Source organism: Condylura cristata, unplaced genomic scaffold (genome assembly GCF_000260355.1).
Source record: "Condylura cristata isolate star-nosed mole 26May11 unplaced genomic scaffold, ConCri1.0 scaffold00013, whole genome shotgun sequence".
Taxonomy (NCBI): domain Eukaryota; kingdom Metazoa; phylum Chordata; class Mammalia; order Eulipotyphla; family Talpidae; genus Condylura; species Condylura cristata.
In genome coordinates this window covers 37,161,503-37,183,453 of record NW_004567114.1, presented here as the reverse complement: position 1 = coordinate 37,183,453, position 21,951 = coordinate 37,161,503, and the positions used below count along the sequence as shown (strand labels likewise).

General features: G+C 44.7%; 1 protein-coding gene across 3 annotated transcripts in view; it reads right to left on the bottom strand.

Moving 5' to 3' along the window:
• The window catches only part of NID2 (nidogen 2 (osteonidogen)), a 59,950-nt gene that overhangs the window by 12,476 nt on the left and 25,523 nt on the right, over window positions 1–21,951 (bottom strand). For all 3 annotated transcript variants that reach the window (XR_001145413.1, XM_012724500.1, XM_012724501.1), the window contains exons 5-12: window positions 20,162–20,311; window positions 19,512–19,757; window positions 17,974–18,174; window positions 16,082–16,312; window positions 9,672–9,815; window positions 8,857–8,985; window positions 8,075–8,218; window positions 225–344 (exon numbers count right to left, since the gene is read on the bottom strand). Coding sequence is in view for 2 of the 3 variants with exons in the window: in XM_012724500.1 (XP_012579954.1) it covers window positions 225–344; window positions 8,075–8,218; window positions 8,857–8,985; window positions 9,672–9,815; window positions 16,082–16,312; window positions 17,974–18,174; window positions 19,512–19,757; window positions 20,162–20,311 (1,365 nt within the window). In the remaining variant the exon portion in view is untranslated. The remainder of the gene's footprint in view (window positions 1–224; window positions 345–8,074; window positions 8,219–8,856; window positions 8,986–9,671; window positions 9,816–16,081; window positions 16,313–17,973; window positions 18,175–19,511; window positions 19,758–20,161; window positions 20,312–21,951) is intronic.

Sequence of the window (21,951 nt, the reverse complement as noted above, 5' to 3'; positions counted from 1 at the left end):
GGGTAGTTAACCAGAATAGCAACTACCATCGTTGGTGATGCCCCGAGTCTCTCAGAATGCTAATCGCCAGCAAACTATCTGTAAACTAGGCAGAAGGTAACAGAAAAAAAACCCAGAGCCTAAACAATTCACCAACATGCTCTCAGACCTGGACAAATCAGCTAAAGTGCTGCAGAAAACACTCCCATCTCCTTCCATTCTATTTCTGACCTTCCAGCTCTTACCGGGTATGCACTGGATTCCATCCCCCTGGTATCCAGGGTGGCAGCGGCAGGAGAAGGAGCCAGGGGTGTTGTAGCAGGTAGCGGAGGGGTGACATCTGTTTTCCAAGCATTCATCAACATCTGCAGGAGTCGGGGAGGGGAAGAAAGAGAGTGTGATGTCACTGCCTACAGTATGCTGTTACATGGCCTCAGGACACATGCTTCAGTGAAGGAAACTTCAGGAGGCCTGTGGTCAAGAGCAAAAAAATGCTGACTTGACAGGCAAGCTTAACAGTTAAAAGATGGGGGGGGGGGGTGGCTGTGAGTTAATAACAGATTAAGAACGTGCCGCATGGAAATCAGATGTGTGGTCACTAACAGAAAAATACCCTACGCCTGCCTCTAGTGTATCTCATCTACAGTGAATTCCAGGAAGTTGTTACCCTTAGACCAACCTTAAGACCATAAATCATTCACTTCCTTTCAGTAGCACTACAATAACGATAAATATAGGCAACAATGGGATTTTTGCCCTTTTATTGTTGACATCATCTCCCTATAGATTCCTAGATGCAAATCAGCCCACAAGGCCTGCCAATTATTTTTTCAACTAATCAGAAGCACATTCATTCCTACCAAATCAGGGTTCTATTACCTAGAATGCCCAATTAATCAGATTTTTTTTTTAACTTTCCACCTTTGGAAGTAATGGAAAGTTTTTGAAAATCTAAAACTTTCAGGCTTAGCTGTCCAAATAAGTCTGTTTTTTTTTTCACTGTCTGCAAAGTACCCTTAAAGATTAACTTTCAGATTTCTCAAAACTGTAACCACCTGAAACTTCAAACAAAAGCCAATTTATAGTTCTTTTATCTACTGAAATCAACATGCATCCACAATAGTCAGGCATGTATCACCACCACCTCCACCACCACCCTGGCTAAACAAACCCTGAGAGTGGAAATGTTAAGAGCAATGGTTGAGATAAGCAAGCTCTGGAGACAGGAAATCTCCAGTCAGAGGGAGACTAATGGTGGAGGTCTGATCAAGGTTCAACTGAAGAGTCACATTCCTTGATAACATGGGAAAATGCTGTAAAAGTGTGTGAATAAGAATAGATGTGGGATGGGATGATAGAGTGAACCTTCAACGGGATTCCTGGAGCTCTCCCTAGTGAAGCAACTCGTTAAAGCTTAGCCAGGGAAGCTATCCACTTCAACGCAAGTTCAAACTCAGCCAGGGAGGTGACCCACAAGGGCAGCAAACCTCTCCTGTCTCACCCTCCGCTCCCCTCAGCAGTGTACTTTGATGATCTCCCTGTTCTGCTCCACTCTGTCTTTGGTGAACCCTATCACCACCCCTGCATCACTGGTCTATAACTCAATACTGTATACATAAATAAATGAATCTTAAAAAAAAAAAGGGGGGGGGAATCCCAGAAGTGAGCTGCATTAACTCACAAAGCCCATGGCAGGGACACACGTTGGACCCAGGAACCAGAAACCCTGATTTGAGCAGGAATGAACTAGGTTATGACAAAGGAGGCTCCCCTCCCCCCAGACTCCTGTGATCAGGGTGTCTCTGGGAGGATTACCCTACAGCCTTGCTATGACCATACTGTCACTAAGACACCTCCCATGACTCAGGGGCTCCCCAGGAACTAGTAAGGGGAACAGACATTCTGTTCACCAAAGATGAATCACTTACACTGTAATTAGCAAGTTAGCAATCTGTTTATCTTCAGTATCAGGGAAGTTTTGTCAATATAAATTAGTTCCCTTCAGTACAAAAAATTCCTAACTGTTCTTAACAACTACATTTAATGCCACCTAAGGAGTTGCGAAAGGTTGGCCAATGGTCACCTTCCTTTCGATCTACAAAGGAAAGAAGGTAGTTAGAGACTTCTGCAAGGTCAAAGCAAACAAGGTGTTCTGATTAGCTCCTTAGATAACCAAATATAAGTAATTACAATAACAAAAACCTATCTGCAATCTAATCAATGTGGGTTCTACACTGACTTGGCTCTCTTGATCTGGATAACTTGAACGCCCATTTGGGCACAGCTGGTGATCACTCAATTCCTGGACCTGGAAGAAGCTGTAAAACTGGCTGTAAAACCAAAGCTATAAAAATTAACATCCAGCCAAATACAGGAAATTAAAAGCTTTTCATGATACATATGCTGAAAGTACTTCTAAAGGTAACAGGAACACCAGGCAATGAGAGGAAGCAGGAATTCCTGAGACACAGGGCCTATTTCTAGAACTCTTGGAACAGTTTCTCATGATTATTTTTGAACTAACAAAGAGGGGATTCCCCAGAGCTACCAAGTTATTTATGTTCTTGAAGTCTACAGCTTAAGAATTCTGTAAGCCCTGGAAGAAGAGCCATTCATCCCACAAATATGAAGTCATGGGGAGACAATGTCTGCTTTGAATACCCACTGAGGAAAAAGTCCCTGGAGAGACTGAATGCATCACCAGTGAGTCATCCCTGTCCCCAAGGAGCTGGAGAACGAGGCTGTGAGGTGCAGTCCCTGGCACTACATGGAAGGATCTTGCGCCTGGCAAAGTGGGATCCATTCCCATCCCTGGGCTCAGAGCAGGCTGGGGATTCTCAAGAGGATGAACACCTAAGAAGGTTGGGGAAAACTGTAGCTTAAGTGTGAAGAATAACTCTATTTCACAAGGTGTCAGGAGTGTGGGAAGACTTTCAGCCCCTTAGTGAGCAGGAGCTTGCTTTGTATCACTGGGGGATCACTGTCTTTCTTGCCTAACAATCACTGTTAGGGGTCTTTTATAAACAAAGTTGAAGACAACAGTGGTCAAGACTAAGAGAGCTGTTTTCCATTTAGCTAGTGAAGGGTTGTGACAGGGGTCGTCCCCAGGAAAAGGGGAAGTTCCAGGTTCCCTGCCCCACCCAGAAGGAGGGTGGAGCTGAGCAGAGAAAAGAAGAAAAGAGAAGGAATCTGAGCAGAAGGAAGCAGGATGGAGAGCAGGGAGGAGACCTGAGGAAGCCACATGGAGTAGCAAGCATGTGATGGAGAAACCATGCTTGTTTCTTGACCCTGGACTGATTGAAACAGATGTGGGTGAGAAGAGACCCATCGGGAAGTTGACTATGGCAGTGTTTATATTGATTTTGCTCTTCTCCTCCCAGTTTTGTCTGGCCATTTCTGACCCTTTTCTATGGGTCCTGCCAGAAGGTGCTTTAGGCTTGTGGCAGGCTTTCAGGCCTTGCTTTGTGCCAATCCATTTTGAGTGGACTCTTGTCTATGAGGGGATGAGTAATTCCAGGTGTTTGATTTAGAAATTACGTTCTTTGTCTTTTGTGTTATATACTCACTGTTTTAAAGTTCTTTTTAATTAAAGTCTTATGTTTTGTATTGATGTGGTGGATGGCAGAACTGTTGAGTGTGACCAGATAGGGGCAGTAACATAACAGCTACCTGTGTGACCAGATATGGGCAGTAACACAAGGACCAGAATGAACTGGGCCTTGCATCCAGGTGCACAGCACAGTCACCTTTCTAGAATCTGAACCTAAAGCCTATGTAAGAGCCGCTTTCCCCTACAGCACTCACAGTAGCTGCGGAACCCACCCTAGGGAGCTCTGTCTCAGCTGCTGCCCAGGAGCAATAAACTCTACTTGCTCAGCCTTTCTGCCTCCCGTCTTTCTTCCTTGCGGCTGGTCTCAGAAATCTGGACAAAACAATAACCTATTTAGAGCAGGCAGGTTTGGGGGTTCACTAGTACCCCTCTTTCTGCCCTGTAACAGGGTGACTCCATCTCCCTGCAATTCTCCATTCAATCATCCAGTAAGCTGGTAAAGAACCAGTTTGGAAAATGTGTTTTTTTTAAAAAAAAAAAAACCCTCCATTTTGAGTTCATGCTTTGGTATTTCAACATTCTTCTCACTTTCCTAATTCTCAGCCCACACCCAAAACCAGATGAAGTCCCTTCAGTGATTCCGATTCAATAACTGGACTCTTGATATCCCCTAACACACACACGCACACGCATACACACCCAGCCTAGTTTGCTTTTAAATTCAACAGTGAAATTAATTTCCTGGCACCGATAACCCTTGACCCAGCCTCAGACCCCCAATAAAGGTTTCAGCCTGCAAGCTCTGGGTCATCACCTGTTTAGTCTAACACCCATTGCTTGTATCCATATCCCTGAGTGTCGCATGGTGACTCCCCCTTCTGTAAGGAAGACAGCCTGTTTTTTTCCCCTCCTCTGTGGCCATGCCAACTTTACCATACCTTACCCAAGATCTACATTCTTAGAACAGAAAACCTGATTTCAAATCAATGCAAATTCTTCCCCTTATATCCTTGAGCAATGATGGCTTTGGGTCATTGGTCATCTGCACCCAGTTGAACTCATATTTGTTCCTCCCCAGAAAAGTCTTGACTCAAGAAAATCTGTTCTTGCACTTTACAAAACCACCAAGATGTGAAAGGACAAATGGCTGAGAAATACCCAGCTCACACAAATACAGATTTCAAATCAATCTAGATCACAGGAAGCTGGAAAAGCTTTACCTCTATTTAGCTAAAGGTTAACTCCTGCAGCAACTCAAGACTAGATGGAGAAACCGAAGCCAAATGCAGACTCTCCAGGGAACCTGTTTTTTGTTTTTTTTTTTTTTTTTTTTTTTAACAAACTGGCTAGAGGAAAACCTGCACCCCCTTTTTCTTACCAGTCTAATGGTGTAAATAAAATGTATGCTTCGAGAACACATGTTCACAGCATAGAGACTTTCTATTTTTCTGTTTTAGTCTATATTTTTAAAACTTTCTCTACAACCACTGGGCCACATACACATTGTAGCACTCCTCCCCACAATCCCCCACGTAACCATCATGATTAAGTCCTGCCTGATTTACTCGTAACATTGCTGTTTAGGATAAAATGTCTATTCATCATTTACTATCATCCCATCCGAAATCTCAGACGGCAACCCCAGGGTAACTGACTGGGGCCGGCAGTCTCGCCAGGCTCTCCGTAGCCCTCAAAGACTCCGACCTCCTGGTGTTCAGTCTTATGAATCTCCCTTCCCTGCAAAACGTGTTTCTAACCAAGACACTGAGACAATATAGGTGGGATGTCACTTTTGTAATTACAGTTTCCATCTTGCTCATGTATTTTCTGTCACTAGCTCTGATACAATAAATGATGTTGTTGGAGAGGGCGAGAAGCAGAAGTTCACTTCCAGGGAAGGTCACTTCCAGTCAACTGCCAACAAGACCTGAAGCTCTGAGTCCAACAGGCTCTGAGGAACTGAATCCTGCCAAAAAGCATGGAGGGTTCTTCCCTGGTTTGGGCTTCAGTTGAGACCCTGACACCGCCAGACCTCGACTCCAGACTTGTGAGCATCCGAAAACAGAGCTCCGGCTAAGCCATTTCCCAGCCAATCCACAGTGAATGTGGATTGTTTTAATACATTCTATTTGGAGCTAATTTGTTACATGGCAGGAAATAACAAATACACTGGAGAGAAAACTAATGGGTTTGGTATGTTTTAAGCTTGTGGGGTCTAGAGTGAATCCCTAAAACTAGAAAACCAGACATAAAAGAGGAACCTTTGAAAATGGGAGAAATTAACAGAACAATCAATGGGATAACACTAGTCAAATTCTCAACAAAGAAAAGTAGCTAATTTCAAGGTCCTCACATCACCCCAGAAAGCACCCAAAGTCTTACAGGGCCCTAGAGTTACAAGAAGCAAGAGAAAATGATTCTAGAGGGGATTAGAGCAAACAGCACTTAATGTCCATTAATGTTCTGATTATAAAAATTTATCACACCTAAGCTGCAATTAATGTCAACCAAAGTAAGTTCAACCAAGTTGCTTTAAATCAAAACCTAAAAAATAAAATGCTTTAAAAAAGCATCATGTCTGCTGACCTGAGCAGCCAGATACTTAATTATGAAGTGCTACAGACAAGGTATCTTTTCTCTAGGCATTCTTACTTCTTTGAGTCAGTAGGCTATGGAATGATAAACTCCACAAGTGTGGGAAAAGCATTCTTCCCACCATGGAGCTTACCAGAAACACAAGGAGCTGATGAACCTCACCCTGATCCCAAATGTGGGGTATACACCCTGCGTCCATGGAGAGCAGCAGTTACAGATGGAGATCTTTAGCTGGTCAGGTGAGGCAGCACCCGTAAAGCACAAACCTACCTGATACTAACTTGAGAAACATGAGCTCTGCTTAAAGCTGGGGGATGTTACAGAGGGAGCAAAAATCCCAAGATTGATGTGAGCCACAAGGGTCACCTCGATACAAACTGTTTTCAAGAAATGGAACGGGGGAGCATCTGAAGAGCAGAAGTGGAAACAAAGAGCCAGGGCCAGACCCTGCCAAATCGCCAGGCAGCTCTGGGAAGGAGTGGACGGCTGTCCTCACACAGTTGTTCTGTCCATGACTGCAGTCCATGACTGCACTGCTGAAACAAAAGGGAGATAGGAGTGGGAGAGGATGTTCTAGAAGGGATCAGGAAAAATTCAACCAAGTAGAATGAAACCTCTGGGGAGGAGGGACCCAGGCTGTTTAGATGTTCCCGTCCCAGGAGTGGCAGGGCTTTCCCCAGCAATAAGGTGGGCCACGGGCACAGTAGCATGGGTGGGCAGTAAACAGAGAAGACTTTCTATTCCAAACCCTTTTCCCACCCATCTCTCATTCCCAGTGTCTCTTCTCTCTACCACAATTTGTGTGTGATATTGGGAGCATGAATTTGAGTTTCAGTTCAATAACAGACCATGGATATATTAGAAAAAGCTTAGTAGATTATATCAATTTACTGAATAAAATATCTATGAAAACACTAGTCATCCCAGTCTCATGCGTTTCTACCCAGAAGTAAGTCTATTTTTCAAGTAACAACCTCACGCATTATTTGTTAAGTAAAATTTGGACAGTTTAGCACCACCTTCCGGCTTGCTGATTTTATAAAATTCTATATGAAGTGGTAGATGTAATTTTATTTTTGAAGCAGAGTACTATCTTTTTATTTTTAAGGATTAATTTATTTATGCATACAAGAAGTGGAGGTACAGGACAGAGGTTTAGGGGGTGAGTGGATTCACCAGAGACAGAGAGGGATGTAGAACAGGCAGATGTATTGAAATACACTGCTGAAGGGAGAAGCGGGCCACTGCTGAAGGGAGAAGCGGGCCAGACAGGAGAGTTCTGCTGTGCCATGTAGGTCACCTCCCTGGCTGGGATTCGAACTGTGCTGCAGTGGCTGTGGACAGCTTCATAGTGCTGCTCTTCAACCCCTTGGCCACCAGGGAGGTCCATTATTATCCTTTTATATCTATGGACTTGTTGTTCTCTTCTCAGAGAGAGAAGGTAAACAATAGAAAGATTTGCACATGTGTGGAGAGATTGCTTAAAACACTCCTTCAACCAGGGAAATCATAGCAACGAAAAATTAGGAACTGGAGAACTCAAACCATTAACTTCATTGATAGACAGGCAGAGAATGCTAGAACAACACCCGACCTGCGCTAAGTCCATACCAGCTCCAAGGAGCAGAAGGTAAGAGCCAGCCCTGGCTCCCTCAGCTCCAGCACTGTCCCTATCAAGGACAACCACACACATTCAACAATCCTGTCTCAGGGAAACTCCCTGGGCTCCCCTTTTCCGACTCAAAGAACACCCATTCTCTTTCAGCAATGCCAAGGCTGTGTGGGTCAAAGGAAGGAAGGGATGCTTTCTTAGAGAGGTGCTGGCTATGTACACAACCCTTGGACAGGCCAGAGGGGAAGGGGTGAGAAGATTCTCCAGAGACAGAGTGGGGAGCAGAACAGGCATATGTACTGAAATCCTACATGCAGCCAGGTGGCCTTGATACTCACCAGTGCACACGTGACCGTCCCCAGCGTACCCCGGCAGGCAGGTGCAGCTGAACGAGCCGCCGCCATGGTGAATGCACTGGGCCTGGCCCGCAGGAGCGCAGGTGTGACGGCCGTCCTCACAGGGGTTGGCAGGGGGAGCCATCACTGCAAAGAGAAGGCTAGGATGTGGCGTGGTCTGGGTAAGGGTGGAGGTGGGGAGCTGCTCTTGGCATGGTGTCTGCACAGAGGTTTCTGGGATAATTACTACTTTTTATCCCACTGGATTAAAAATTACTTGTTTTCTATCATCATCTGGTTCTATCAATGGGATGACTTTGAAATGCTAGCTCTTCTGGATCGATGTTTTGAGGTCCAAAGTATATTCTCTGAAACTCTAGAAAAGGTATAGTTAGTCCAGATGAAGCTCTATCACTAGTCAAGTGGGACAAGCATCTTTGAGTTATCAATCCATTCATTCTAGTTTGAGAAGTGTTTGATGTCTACTGAGAGCTGCTGGTATTTCTTAGTGGTTCATCATCTTGTTACATGACCAGGCCAATATCAAAACACACGGGAATGAGTATGAGGTGAACATACTCCAACACCACAAATATCTGGAGGAAAGCAACAACAGAAAAAACAACACACACACACACACACACAGAATAACTTTGTGTTATTTCAAGGTAAACTGTTTTCTAGAAGATCACACAGCAGTTTCTCCAGAGCATAAGTGGAGAGATTAGTGAAGAGTTAGGTTCAGTACTGCTGTGGTTCAAAAGAGGACTGATCATGGCACTCACAGATGCAAGTGTGTCGGTCATCAGCAAACTCGTAACCACTCCGGCATTCACACCTGTAGCTTCCCGGCAGGTTGATGCACACAGAGTTGGGGCCACAGCGGTGGAAGCCTGTTGCACACTCATTCACATCTACCAAGTAGTAAGAACAGAAGAGTACAACTTAAACCAAGAGTCTCAGAAATGGAAGGTCATAAAATTCAGTGTGTCTCCTCTACTCTGAGGTTTCAGACTAGAGGAGGACTAAACATGAGTTGACAAGTAGGAGTTCTGAGCACCAGACATAGATGCATGTTGTAGATCACCTGTAATAACATGTCATGGTCCTCAAGTATAAGCCGCCAGGAGATATTTTGAAGATCCTGAGAATTCTTTACACAATTATAAACATTAAGAAGAAAAACACTTCAATAGTTTTCTTACCAAATGTAAATAAATGTCTACTGCTGCTTTTTGAGGCTGAATAGGTACAATAAACACAATATCTGAAATTTAAAGTGACCAGGAAATATACTTTTAAGTAAATGTAGGAAACACCTAACATAGGCTTAAAATTACAAAATTTGAGCACTCAAAACATCTAGCAATACAATAGGTGTTTTCTTTTCATAGTTCAAGCCCAGAAGCCTATACCTCCAGGCTATCACCTCAAATCTAACATATGCTTCCATTTTTAAGTAACTGTACTTAGGTTAACAGCTGCTGAACTCACTGATCAATGGGGATCAGGACAGATTCTTTTCACCCATTAACATATTATGCTAGAGGACTACATAAAAAAAAGGAAAGAAAGAAAACATGGAGTGGATGGCTCTTACCCACACAGCTCCGTCCGGTTCCCTGGTACCCAGATGCACACTCACAGGTGTAGTCTACACCTGCCCCTGGAAGACACCGAGCTGTCATGTCACAAGTGTGACTCCCGTCATAACAAGGATTCACTGGAGCGGGGGCTGAATCATCTGTTTGGGTAGAAAGGAAACATTCAAGAGCACAGTCTAGCTGTTGCAAAGAGAATGACACAGAAGGAAGGAAGCTGAGGAGCCCATATACTCATCTGTGTTTGGGTGACCTTCCTAAACCGGATACTATCAGTATCCAGAGTCAAGGTATTTTCTCTCTATCATGGCTTTAAGCTGTAGAATGACTTCTACACACAACTATTATTTTAGTAGGTTACTCTATATACCACTTGCCTACTCTATCCACAACCAACCTTTTCTTGCTTATAGTAGGCTTATGTACAGGGAAGAAAAATAACACAGATTATCCTTTTATGTAAAAGTGCTTTTGTTGGCCTTCCCTGGTAGTGCAATGGTTAGAGCACAGCACTGTGAAGCTATCCACAGCCAGTGCAGCATGAGTTCAATCCCCAGCCATGGAGCTGGTCCACATGGCACAGCAGACCTGTCCTGTCTCACCCACTGCTCCCCTCAGCAGGGTATGTTAGTCACTCTGGCTGTTCTGCTCCCCACTCTGTCTCTGGTGAATCTTTTCACCCAAGCTCCTCTGGCCTATACTAGGATCTTGTATGCATAAATAAATAAACCTTTAAAATAAACAAATAAAAGTGCTTTTGCTCCAGCATTACCTTTGATTTTCAGAAGAATTCTATGAAGGGGGCTGTTGTAGTCACACCAATTTTCAGACAAGAAAAAGGTAAGTGGGAGACATTGGGAAATTTTCCTGAATTCATAAAGTCAGGAAGTAAAGACTCATACCCAAGATTTGTGAATCTAAACTGAGTAATGACTCAGTAAAATTCAATATTTTGATGTCAAAATCATGCTTCTCAACAGCTTTAGATCAAATGAATACGAACGACTTTGGACTCTTTAGAATTAATCTTGCCATAGAGTCATCCATCCATGAGGTAGTAATGATTGTTAACATCTGAAATCTTCCCTAAAAAGCTTTACTTTTAGATATGGTATAATAGTAACAATTTATTGAGATCTTATATACCAGGCAGTGGTCTCAACCCTTTACATTGAATCCTCATGACTACACTACAAAGAAAGCATCTTTACAGCAGTACAGCGAGATCAAGTCATTTGCCCAAGGTCACACAGTAAGTAGAGATGGCTCAAGATGAGACAAAAAGATAAGTTTGGGGCCCTCCCTGGTGGCACAGTGGGTTAAGGCACAGCACTAAGAAGCTAAAGCCACTTCAGCATGAATTCAATCCCCACCCCCAGAGGTGACCTACACGGCACAGCAGACCTCTCCTGACCTGCCCACTGCTTCCCTCAGCAATATACTTTTTCGGTTGGCCTGTTCTGCTCCCCACTCTGTCTCTGGTGAATCCTCTCACCAACCCCGCACCTCTGGCCTGTACCCCAGTTCTTTATGCATAAATAAATCTTTTTTTTTTTTTTTAAGATAGCAGTTTGGCTCAAGAACTCATGTTTTCTACCCCTCAGCTACAACTACCTACAAAGGAACTTCATGAAGTCCCTCCCCCACCCTCACCCCGAGTTCCTGTCTGGATAGCCAGCCTGGTACGGAGCATTTCCACCTGCTCTCAACAGTTCTCACTACCCCAGGAGTCAGCATCTAGGCATCTGCAGGTGGACTCTAGCAGTACCACCTGCTTTGACTCCCAACTCCTCCTGGGTGCCCTGTTTCTCACTCACCCATATCATCCCCACCCCTCTACCTCATGTGGACAACCCTGCCCCAAGTGACTCCTAGTGGAGACCCATGTGCTGGCTGCAGCTGCCTGCTTCAGAGACTGGGTTCCCAATCCTTGGGTGTCTGGACACCTCCCCAGCACTAACCCAGTACCCATACTAGGTCTCCTAGTTTTTCTGTGAGTCTGGCTTCAGCTGGGTTGCCTGGGCTAAGTCCCAGATGGGACACAGTGGCATTCTGGCAAATGCCTATCAGTTACTTTATAAGCAACACCACAGTGTGTTCCCACAATGGAAGTCTCATATTCATTGATTCCCATAATAAGGGCTTGTCCTTGGCTCACCTCAATATCACTGGCTGAAGTAACAGAACCTTTGCCAACCAAATGGGCCAGCAAATGGCTCCAGCACTTTTAAACCTGATGAACTTAAAACTTCGGCATACACCTAGCTCCCTGAATCATGCCACCCCGCCCTCTGGCTCATTGGCAGATGGGCCCGAGGCACAACACCAGGATTGTGGCTACTAGGTTAATTTGATCTAAGGACCAAGTTCCTGAGTCAGTTCCTGGCATGTGTTGCAGTTAACACTAACGGAAGTAAGTTCTCACCGAAGGCCTGATCCAAGAACCTATTCTTCCTCTTTTCTCCACGTTAGCAGAAGATTCTCTACAAAATGGCCATTCTGCCCACCCAAAGGGGACACTGAACATCAAGATGTTTTAAAGTTTAAAGACCAATGCCTAGCCTTCTTCAGACTTCCCAGCATCAAAATTTCATGGTGGTCCATTCCAGCAAAGATTAGTGAGTATACATGAGTGTGAAGGGCTTACTACTCTGCTTGGAATTAAAAGGAAAAAATTGAACAAAAGATGACTTGCAAACTATGCTAACCTACCTGAAACTGATTAGTTTCCTAATTGAAACTGACTTCCTAACCCAACTGGCCAGGTAATTTGCAGAGCCCAGTGCAAAATGAAAATGTGGAGCCCATTGTTCAAAAGGTATTAAGAGCAGCAAGACAGTGACAGGACAGCAAAGCGTACTACTTCTGAACACACGCCCTGTTCAATGAATCAGGTTTCCAGAAACATTATTTTAAAAAATATTCTGGAAGAACGAGTCATTCTCTGGCTTGTTAACTTTTATTATAGTGTCTTCAGACATTTACTATTTCACCATGACCCTCTTAAATTGCTCTGATGGAGATCTGGAACTAATTTACTCATCTAATCAAGGGGAAGAATGGTTTTCCTTAGAGAAACAGTCCGTTCAGCTTCACTGGATGGCCCTCTGCCCAAATCTCAACTCGTCAAAAGGAGCCCTGAGTGGGGAGAGGACAGGAAGCATTCCTGGTCCTGGTCTAAGACCCCATGCAAAACAGCCAACCCACCCTCTAAGCTCAAACACCGGGGGTAGGTTGGGGCTGGGGATTGGCCGTGGGCAAGGGCCTGGCTCTGATGACTCACTGGAAGGCAACAGCACCGCCCCTAACCCTGGGGAAACCAGTGCTCCCACCTCAGGCGCAGACAGCTCTGCCTCACAAACATTCCAACCAGACACTTGCTCCCCCTGGAGTGAGTGAGAGACTCTCGAGAAAATACTGCTACTCACAGAGCAGACAGAAAGAAGAAATTTTCTTTCTTCTCTTCATTTCTTGTCTTCTGGTCTTTTCCCCTATTTTTTTTCTACTCCAGTAGAATGAATAGTCTTGCTGGTTTATGCCAGGTGAATAGAGCAGGGTGAGGGTGGAAAACATATATTCTCACTTTTCAAATTTGGTCTAAATTGTGAGATGGTCCCAAGACCAGCTTAGTACCTAGAAAGCAGTGTTGTGGGGGTTTTGAGTGGGCTCTGGAACCGAGTTGCTGCTGGGTGTAAAATTCAGCTTGCCATTTTCTAGCGATGACCAAGTAACTGACTTCATGTTTAGAACTCAGTCTCTGTAAAATGGGGCTAGAAAACCCCCTTTTGAGTAGGACTTACAGGAACTAAATGACTTACAGTAGCACTTGGCACTAAGTAGGATGTTAGATCAACCCGGGCAGTGCAGGGGGGCCAGCGGAGACCCCCTGACCTTGCAGCAGCCTACTGATAGAGTCCAGGAGGCAGATATCAACAATCCTGGTTGGCAGACTGGGGGTCACCTGGGTTTCATCTGGGCTTTGGGTCAGTGCACTCCACTTGGCTATTCTGAGCTCCACTCCTCCCCATTCCCCAACTACCTCTTCTGGTATAAATTCTCTCCCGGCATTCCCTTGGAATCCCATCCAGCAACAGACCCTAAAATCCTCTCTTCTTTAAGACCTTGTGTAGGCTCCTTTTCAGCAACACCTTACATACGATGCCATTATTATGTAGTAGGTTGAAAGGGAAAAATAACCAAATTCTAAAGGTTAAGTTAGCAAGTCAGGACCTGCCAGGTTGCTGGCTGTAACTGATTCTGGTATCCTGTTTTGTATGTCTCTAGGAAAAATACACCCAGAGTCTATCTCTTCTGTAAATGGTTCCAGAATCTGAATGGGAATGCACAGCCTGGGAGTTCTTCCACTAATTGCTGTTTTCACAGATCAACCGCCTACACCCAGCAAAGGGTTGAACTGCACATTCAAAGGTGAAGGGTGTTTCCTCCATTGTTCTCGTTTCAAGCTTGCCTTGAGAAAAGTGCAATGGTTATCTAAAAATCAACTCTACATTTTCATGCTATTAATTCACTACTTTAGAATTCCATTCTGGGACACTTTAATGTCTGTTACCCCAACCATGTTTCCTAAACCAACCCAGCCAACACACTTGGGATTCTCATTTCAAATCATGTCTGTGTAGTAGAGATCTAGTCCTCTTAGGTATCTGAGTATATTGCCAGGGTGACACTCGCATGGTGAGCCCTAGGGGGTGGAAGGAGCCCTCCACTCTTGTGATAAAGCTCAGCACTTCTCACATGTTCATTAGCTATTGGTATGCTTTGTTGCATAAATATCTACCCAAATTTCCTGTCTTTCTATCAGACTATCTTTTTTTACTTGATTTGTACTAGAGATATAAGTCTTTTGTTCTGTGAATAGTATGTTCACTTTGTAGATTGTGTCTTCTGATGTATGAGTTTAATTTTGATGTTGCCATTTTTTTCTTTCATTGGTTGTTTTTCAGGTATATATCTGAGAAGTCACTGTCTAGTTGAAGGTCACAAAACAAAACAAAAATCACCCCTGTATTTTTTATAAAACTTTAGCACTAATATTAAGGTCTTTGACTCATCTTAATATATGATATGATGTAGGGGTACAACTGTATCCTTTTACAGGTGGACATCAAGCTGTTCGAGAACCATTTGTTCGAGGAAAAACTTCTCCTCAATGAAATTGTTTTTAGCACCTGTTCAAAAAAAAAACCAATTGGCCAACTGTAGTTTTCAGGATTTTCACCTCTATTCCCCGGATCTATATGTCAGCAACTCACTATCTTGACTACTTACTACTTAACGTTTGGAGATCAGGACTTGTGAGTCCTTCAACTCCCCCAACCCCCAAGATCATTTGAGCTAATTGTGTCCCTTAAATTTCCCTATAAATTGAGCTGACAGGATTATGTTGGATAGTAGTGAACTTATCAATTAAGAAAGCATTACAATCTCTTAATCCAAGACCATGGAGTATTTTTCCAGGCTAGGTTAATTTCTTTTTTTTTTTAAATGACTTATAGATTTCAGTGTAAGAGTACTGTATAAAAAAACTGTATTCCTAAATTGTATTATTTTTGTGATGGATTTTTTTGTTTTGCTCACTACTATTACAGAAAAATAAAATTTTGTATATTTATCTCATATCTTATAACCTAGTTTCTCAGTTCAAATGACGTGTGGTAATTTTTAAAATAACATCCTTAGATTTTCTATCTATAAGATCATGTCCCATGAAAATCGATCATTTCCTTCCTGATTTTTTAATCTATATGCTTTAAATTTCATGCCTGATTGCCTCAGCTAGAACTTAGAGTGCAGTGTTGAACAGAAGTGACTAGAACAGATAACACCTTCCCAGTCTTACAGGGAAAACAGCAAGTTTTTCTTCATTTAGTATGTTGTTGCCTGTGGGGTTTTCCATTCTTGCAGTTCTATTTTTTCCTCCAGGCACTGGCTTTTTGGCTACCTTGATTTGGTGAAGTCTTTCACATCCTTTAACTTTTACCCAAAATGTCACATCCTTGGGGACACCCTCCCTGAGTCTCCAGATGTGACTCAAGGTACTTTGTGCTTAACGCAATTACAACAAATATTGTCAGTATCATTCTCCTCATTTGGCGCCTACCTGTTCATAGGTATGCCCCCAACACTCACTAGCACACAGGGTCACTGCACAAACCAACCTTGCATATGGCCTGGCCCTGACCTGGTAGAAACACTGTCAGTTCTCCTCCTCCCTGCACCACATTGACAGGACCTCTGCTTTATTCATCCTTACACCCAGCACCTGCCACAGAGCCTGGTACTCAGTAGCCCTTCAAAACTTCTGAGAATCATACGGAGGCTATTCAAAAAGGAATGAAGAAAGGAGATTAGGTGTTTTGCCCAACAAAAACAAAACAGCAAAGTGTACCTTCCACGGGGCCAATTTGATTGGTCACAGCAAATCTAAGCACTTGTTCTTCATCCGTGTACAAGGCAAAGACCCGGTCAACATTCAGCTGCTGGGTGGCAGAGATGGCCTGGTGCCTGGGGGCATGCTGGCACGCCTGGTAAGTGATGTTCTGTTGGATGCGGTAGGATCGCGTTTGGTTGATGCCACCAAGTATGAGAAAGTAGTCTCTGGAACTTGAGGAGGTCACAACTGCAACAGACACATCCTGTGACCAAACTGGTGAACTTAATATTAATGACAGAGGCCTTTTCTGCAGCTTTTCCTTTAGTTCCCATAGCATATTACCTAGGGAAGTTAATCAGTTTATATGGGCAACCTGCAAGGCAGTCCCAAGCACCTGAGCAGAATGAGCTCCACTGTTGAGCCTCATTTATTCTCCACCACCGCTGCCCCCAAGGGGACCCTGTCCTTGTGTCCACGGGTCCTCCAGGGCTGAACAGTCATCCCGGCACTAGGCCAGTATGAGGAGGTGGAACTGAACTCATGCTGGCCCAACGCTGCACCACCAGGTTTTTTTTTTTTTTTTTTTTACACCACACATTTGTAACCAATGCATCCTCTCTACACTGCACAGCGCCTGATGATCCCAACCTCTCGCCTTTCAGTCTGATGGTTTCTAGGAAAAGGGGAGATGGTTTCTTTCATGTTGACTTGGGGACTCAGGCCCATTTTCGGGCCCTCAGCTGTTCCTGCAGTGCCCCAGTCTCTCCACCCATTCTTGCCCAGGCATCTCTGGGCAGACTGCCAGCTTTCACACTGTCGGGGAATTGAGGAGAAGGCGGAGCAAAGGAGGCAGGGAGCCAGCGCCTGTGACCCAGCCCGTGTCCTGCCTTCAGGGCCGGTTTCCAGGCGCCTCACAGTTTACAGTGTCAACCACATCAGGTACATGGAAGATGTTACTCTCATCCTAACGAGGGCAAAAAAGGCTCTCAGGAGAGTGACTTTTTTCCCACCTATTTTAAACATTTAATATATACATTTACTGTCTTCTGACACCAAGTCTATGCAGCATCTTTCTATGATTTTAAAAAGCAGGATAAAACAGGGTTACAAGGCCAGTGTAAATTCCAATAGTTATTTTTCCCATGGCCCAGAAAGCAGAATGACTAAAGATTATATATTTTTATACCATCTGTGGTGCTAGCAAGCACAGGGCAGTTTCCCTCAATTTGGACAGATGGGTAAAGGGGAGTCCTGGAGCCCTCGGTGGCTTTCACACGCTTTAATCTTATTTCTACACCAACTGTTGAAGGGGCAAGCCCATAGGGTGGTGAGGCAGGGAAGGGCAGGGGTGTCCCAGGAGGCTAACAAGCCTCCCAGCCCTCAGCAAATCCTTACTCTTTCTGTTTGGACTCTCTCCAGCGTCTGCTCATCCTCTCCTAGCCATTCTCTGCCGTGACGTTTCTGTGTGATGCCATCTTACAGGCTCGGCCTCCAGGCTCAGGTGAGCCCACTTACGAGTGTCCGCACCATACTCCAGGTGTCCACTATCAGGCATGCATGCCCTAAGCCCACGCCCCCAAGCCCCTTCTGTATTCAGGCCACAGGTGATAGCCACAGAGGCCAGCAGCATAAAAGCCTGACCATCACTTAGGCTACACCGTCCCTACCCACCCTCCATTGCCAAAACTGATTAATATTTCAAAGTGTTGCACAGAATATGGATATGCTTCAGTAGAGTAGCAAGCCCTCTTTTCGACCTGTGTATTCGGTGATAAGAACAATGATATTGAGCTCACTGTTCTGTACTGCTCCATCCTAAGGACATTCCCAGTAATTCAGTTAACTCCTAACTATCCTGTGAGTAGGCACTGTCCCCATTTACAGACGGAAAAGCTGAGCACACGTACCTGAGTCTGAGTAGTGGTACAGCTCCTTGTAGGGAGCTATCTGGGCTGTGAAATTTGCTGGGATGTAAGGCACCTGTCCTTGAATGTTGGTCTTAATGCTCAGGTAGTTCTCAGGGTCAAGTCCTTCTGCTGTTTGAGTGATTTGCACCCTCTCCTCCCCTGGGTAGAAAGTAACCTCCATGTTTTGGATAAAGGTAGCGCCTGAGGAGGAAAAAAAAAATCAGTTCGGGGGTGAAATTTCCAATACAAGGTACCCGTGTTCTCGCATCTTCCAGTAATAACTACCAAAGCATACTGCCTCCCCACAATTTCTTCCACTGTTGAGATTGTGCTTGTGAGGATAAACTGATACCCAAGACTAAGTACTATCAGCTGTTGATTTTGTAGGCTTTTTTTTTTTTTTAAAGCACTATCCACTTATGCATACAGAAACTGGGGTATGGGCCAGAGGTAGGCGGTGGGTTAGAAGAGGTTAGGAGGAGTCACCAGAGACAGAGTGTGGGTTCCTCCTGTCTCATTTCACACTTCTTTTTGGAACTTGTTTTCTTTGAGAAGTAAACTCTTGGCAACAGCCATGACATTTTGCGAAGGTTTCCAGACTTAATAAAAACAAGCAAATAAAACCGAGATACTCAGTTAAACTTGAATTTCAGATAAAGAATGAGTACGTTTTTAGGATAAGCATGACCATTGTATTTTAGAAAACACTAGTACTTTAGAACATAACCAACATGTATCTTACATTCAAATATTACTGGGTATTCGTATTAATCTACTTTAGGCCCAAGGCTTCATCAAATGATTAATAGCAAGATTCTACAATGATTGGACTCTACATCTGGAGATAGGGAAGAAACTTCTAGAAAATGTTTTCTTAATGTGAAATAAAAGAAAAACCCACTGGGAAACAAGTTATTTTCAGTTGGTGAGGTGAGAAGCTGGGAAGTATCCTCTGTACCTTTGCTCTTAGAGGGTAGCTGTTAGATCAGCATGAACAGCTTCTGGGTGCTGCCTGGAAAAAGCAGAATCACAGAACCACCCCAGGCCTATTGAACCAGAAGCTGCATTTTCACAAGGATCCCAGGTGATCTGTGTGCCGGTTCCAAGTCTAAGCAGCACTGGTCTCTACGATTAGAGGTTACAGATGTAGGGGCAAAAAAAGAGTGAAACCACCCCCTTCCTGAGAAAGTAAAATGAGCTCAGGTGCCCTCTAATTACCATTTTTGCACCCTTATTAACATACTAGCATAATTCAATTAAACAAAGTGACAAACAAGCTGCAAAAAATTGGGGTGAGGTCATAAATGCTGCAATGGAGTCGTCTTACTTCTCAGAACTCAGAACATTTAGAAGATATCACTCTCTTTGAAAAACTGTCCTGCAGGCCAACCCAATCCCAGCTACCTCCAGGTGAACCATCACTCCTATAGCTCAGAAACACTGAACAAGTGAACCCTTTTCACCAAATAAAACTGTCCCCCGCAGAGGCTACGCCACCACAGCCATCATGCAGTTGGCCACTCAGAGACACTACTCACCTGTGAGGCTGAAGCCATTCTTCCAGCCTGGCTTTTCTAAGGCAAACAGCCACCCAAACAGGCCTCCGATTGGAGCAAGGGGGAGCAGGGCCTGGGCCGCGGGCCTCGGGATGTGGCTGATGGCTGTGTAGGCTCGGCCATCATTGCCCACGATGTAAGCATGCAGGTCCACGTCGGTGAAGTGCACCGGGGTGTGGCCCACAAGAAGGTGGCCACTTACTTTCCCATTGACTCGATAAGGTGTCCCTAAAAGACAGCAAGTACAATTAAATCTTGACCACCATCAGGCTGGGGATGGGCACGCAGATCATTCCACTGACGACTCCCAACACTTGCTCTTTCGTCAATCATTTGCATGAGTCTCTAGCCAACCAATTACTTATCAGCAAAACACACCTGTCTTTAATCCCCTTCTCCCTCTGTCCCATCCAAGCTAACTCTGGCAAAAGGGAGGAACCACTTCTGGTTATTCCTCGAAGTGGGAGATCAGGCCAAAATGTGCATCCCTCACACGTTTGTGGAGCACCTCTAGGTTGTCAGTGCTTTGATTCCAGCAGTGGTGACTCAAGGTCCATAAGCAGAGCTCACTATGGTGGTGGTGGGGACACAAATGAGCAGCCTCCCCCCACCCCCACGCCTGTCTCACTCACCTTCCGGCAGACAATGCTTCCCATTTCCGTAAAACCCGGACTGACAGTGGCAGCAAAAGCCGGTGGCATAGTCAGTGCAGAAGGCGTGGGGGGAGCACTGTCCGTGGTTGTGTTCACAGGTTTCCTTGTGGGCAGAATTATACGTGACGACTGGAAAATAAAACAGACTTGGGCTGAAAAGACTAAGTGACGGCACACCATTGCCACTAAGATTTCATCACGGACGCTGCATCTGCTCCCTAAAGTCAGCTCAGAACACACAGTTAAAAAAAAAAAAAATACATGGGTGTTTGATGTTTAAGAGGCAGGAATAATATTCCACCCAGAGGAATTGCTTTGTCTTTTGGCAAGACATTCTGCTGGCTGCTCCCATCAGGTCTCACTGCAAAGCCAGAGAACTCGGAGGCTGCCCCTCTCTGGAGTGGGGTAGAAACCAAGCCTGGCAGTGAGAACATGTCAGGTTGAACTGCACGAGGCTGCCATTTTGAGTCAGAATGGCGAATGTCAGCAACTTGGTATCGTTCAACACTAATAACTTGCTAGGAAGTCCACACAGAGAAACCAGCAAATGTAGCCTCGTGTTTAACCATTTTATTCTTTTAGGTAACCCTGCACTTAGAAGAGCCGGCAACTTGTCTCACTATCCAGAACGGTATTTTTTCCTGAGAGGATCTTAAAGAACACGCTTCTTTAAATGTAGGGAGGAAGTGGGGCAGGAAGGGCAAGGAGCTGGGAAGCCAGCTGTTAAAGTACTCTATTTGGCTCAAGAGGAGTTTCCGGCAGTGGAGGAGAAGCCGGCTGGTCACAGCTCTGTTGGGAAGCCAGAGCGGGAGAGGGTAAGCTCAAAGGGCCTGTACTGGCCCCTCCCACCTCCACTTACCCTGGCTGTTAAGAGACAGAAAAGAGGGTCCTCTGTACTACGCGAACCAAAGAAATTGGAGCCTACATCCTTGTCAATAGAGGAAATGGCCAGCGGGGAATGAAGGCACTTGGGATGCAGGGTCTGAAGGCCAAGAGCTGATTTCTGGGTGATGCTCAGGGAGGTGCCAACCCCAAACTCGCCACCAGGAGGCAGAGTGGCTGGAAAACCTCCACCTCCCATCCTCAGGGCTACTGACTCCAGGGATCACCCGCACTGCTGTCAAGTGGGAGCTCTCAAGGAAGGTGCACTTCCTCCCTAGGGAAAACGAAGAAGTCGTCCCAGATCCAGGTCTGATAAGGGTGAAGCAGGAGCGAAAGGTCAAAAGTGAAAGATCCATGTTTACCCAGTATTCTAGAATGAAGTAACAAATGGTGAGATGTAGCAGCAGACATGTAACAAGAAACACCGCATCAAAACTTGTAACAGCATCTTAAAATATAGCAAGTAACATTTAAATAGTATTTAAAGTACGCCAGGTACTATTCTGTGAACTTCAACTTTTTAAACTTCATATTTGTATTAGAGTAGGAACTATTTTTTTTAAATAGAATAGTTTATTTTTACACCATTTTGTGCTTTTTTCCATCTCAGTTGTAATCCCCGTGGGCTCCCCATCACCAAATCCCCTGTGTGCACCACCATAGTCCCGTCACGACCCCTCCCACCCCGCCCCGTTTTTGATCTCATTCCCCACTCCGTTAAATGTCTCTGGCATATATAGTTGTTCATTATTATTTTCTCCCCTCTGGTCCTTTATGTTCCTAGAGCAGAATAAAGAGGCTGAAGCCCATATTAAAGTGACTTTCCTGAAGTTACATAGACAGCAAGTGGCAGAGCTGGGATTTGAACCCTGGCAGTCAGGCTTCAG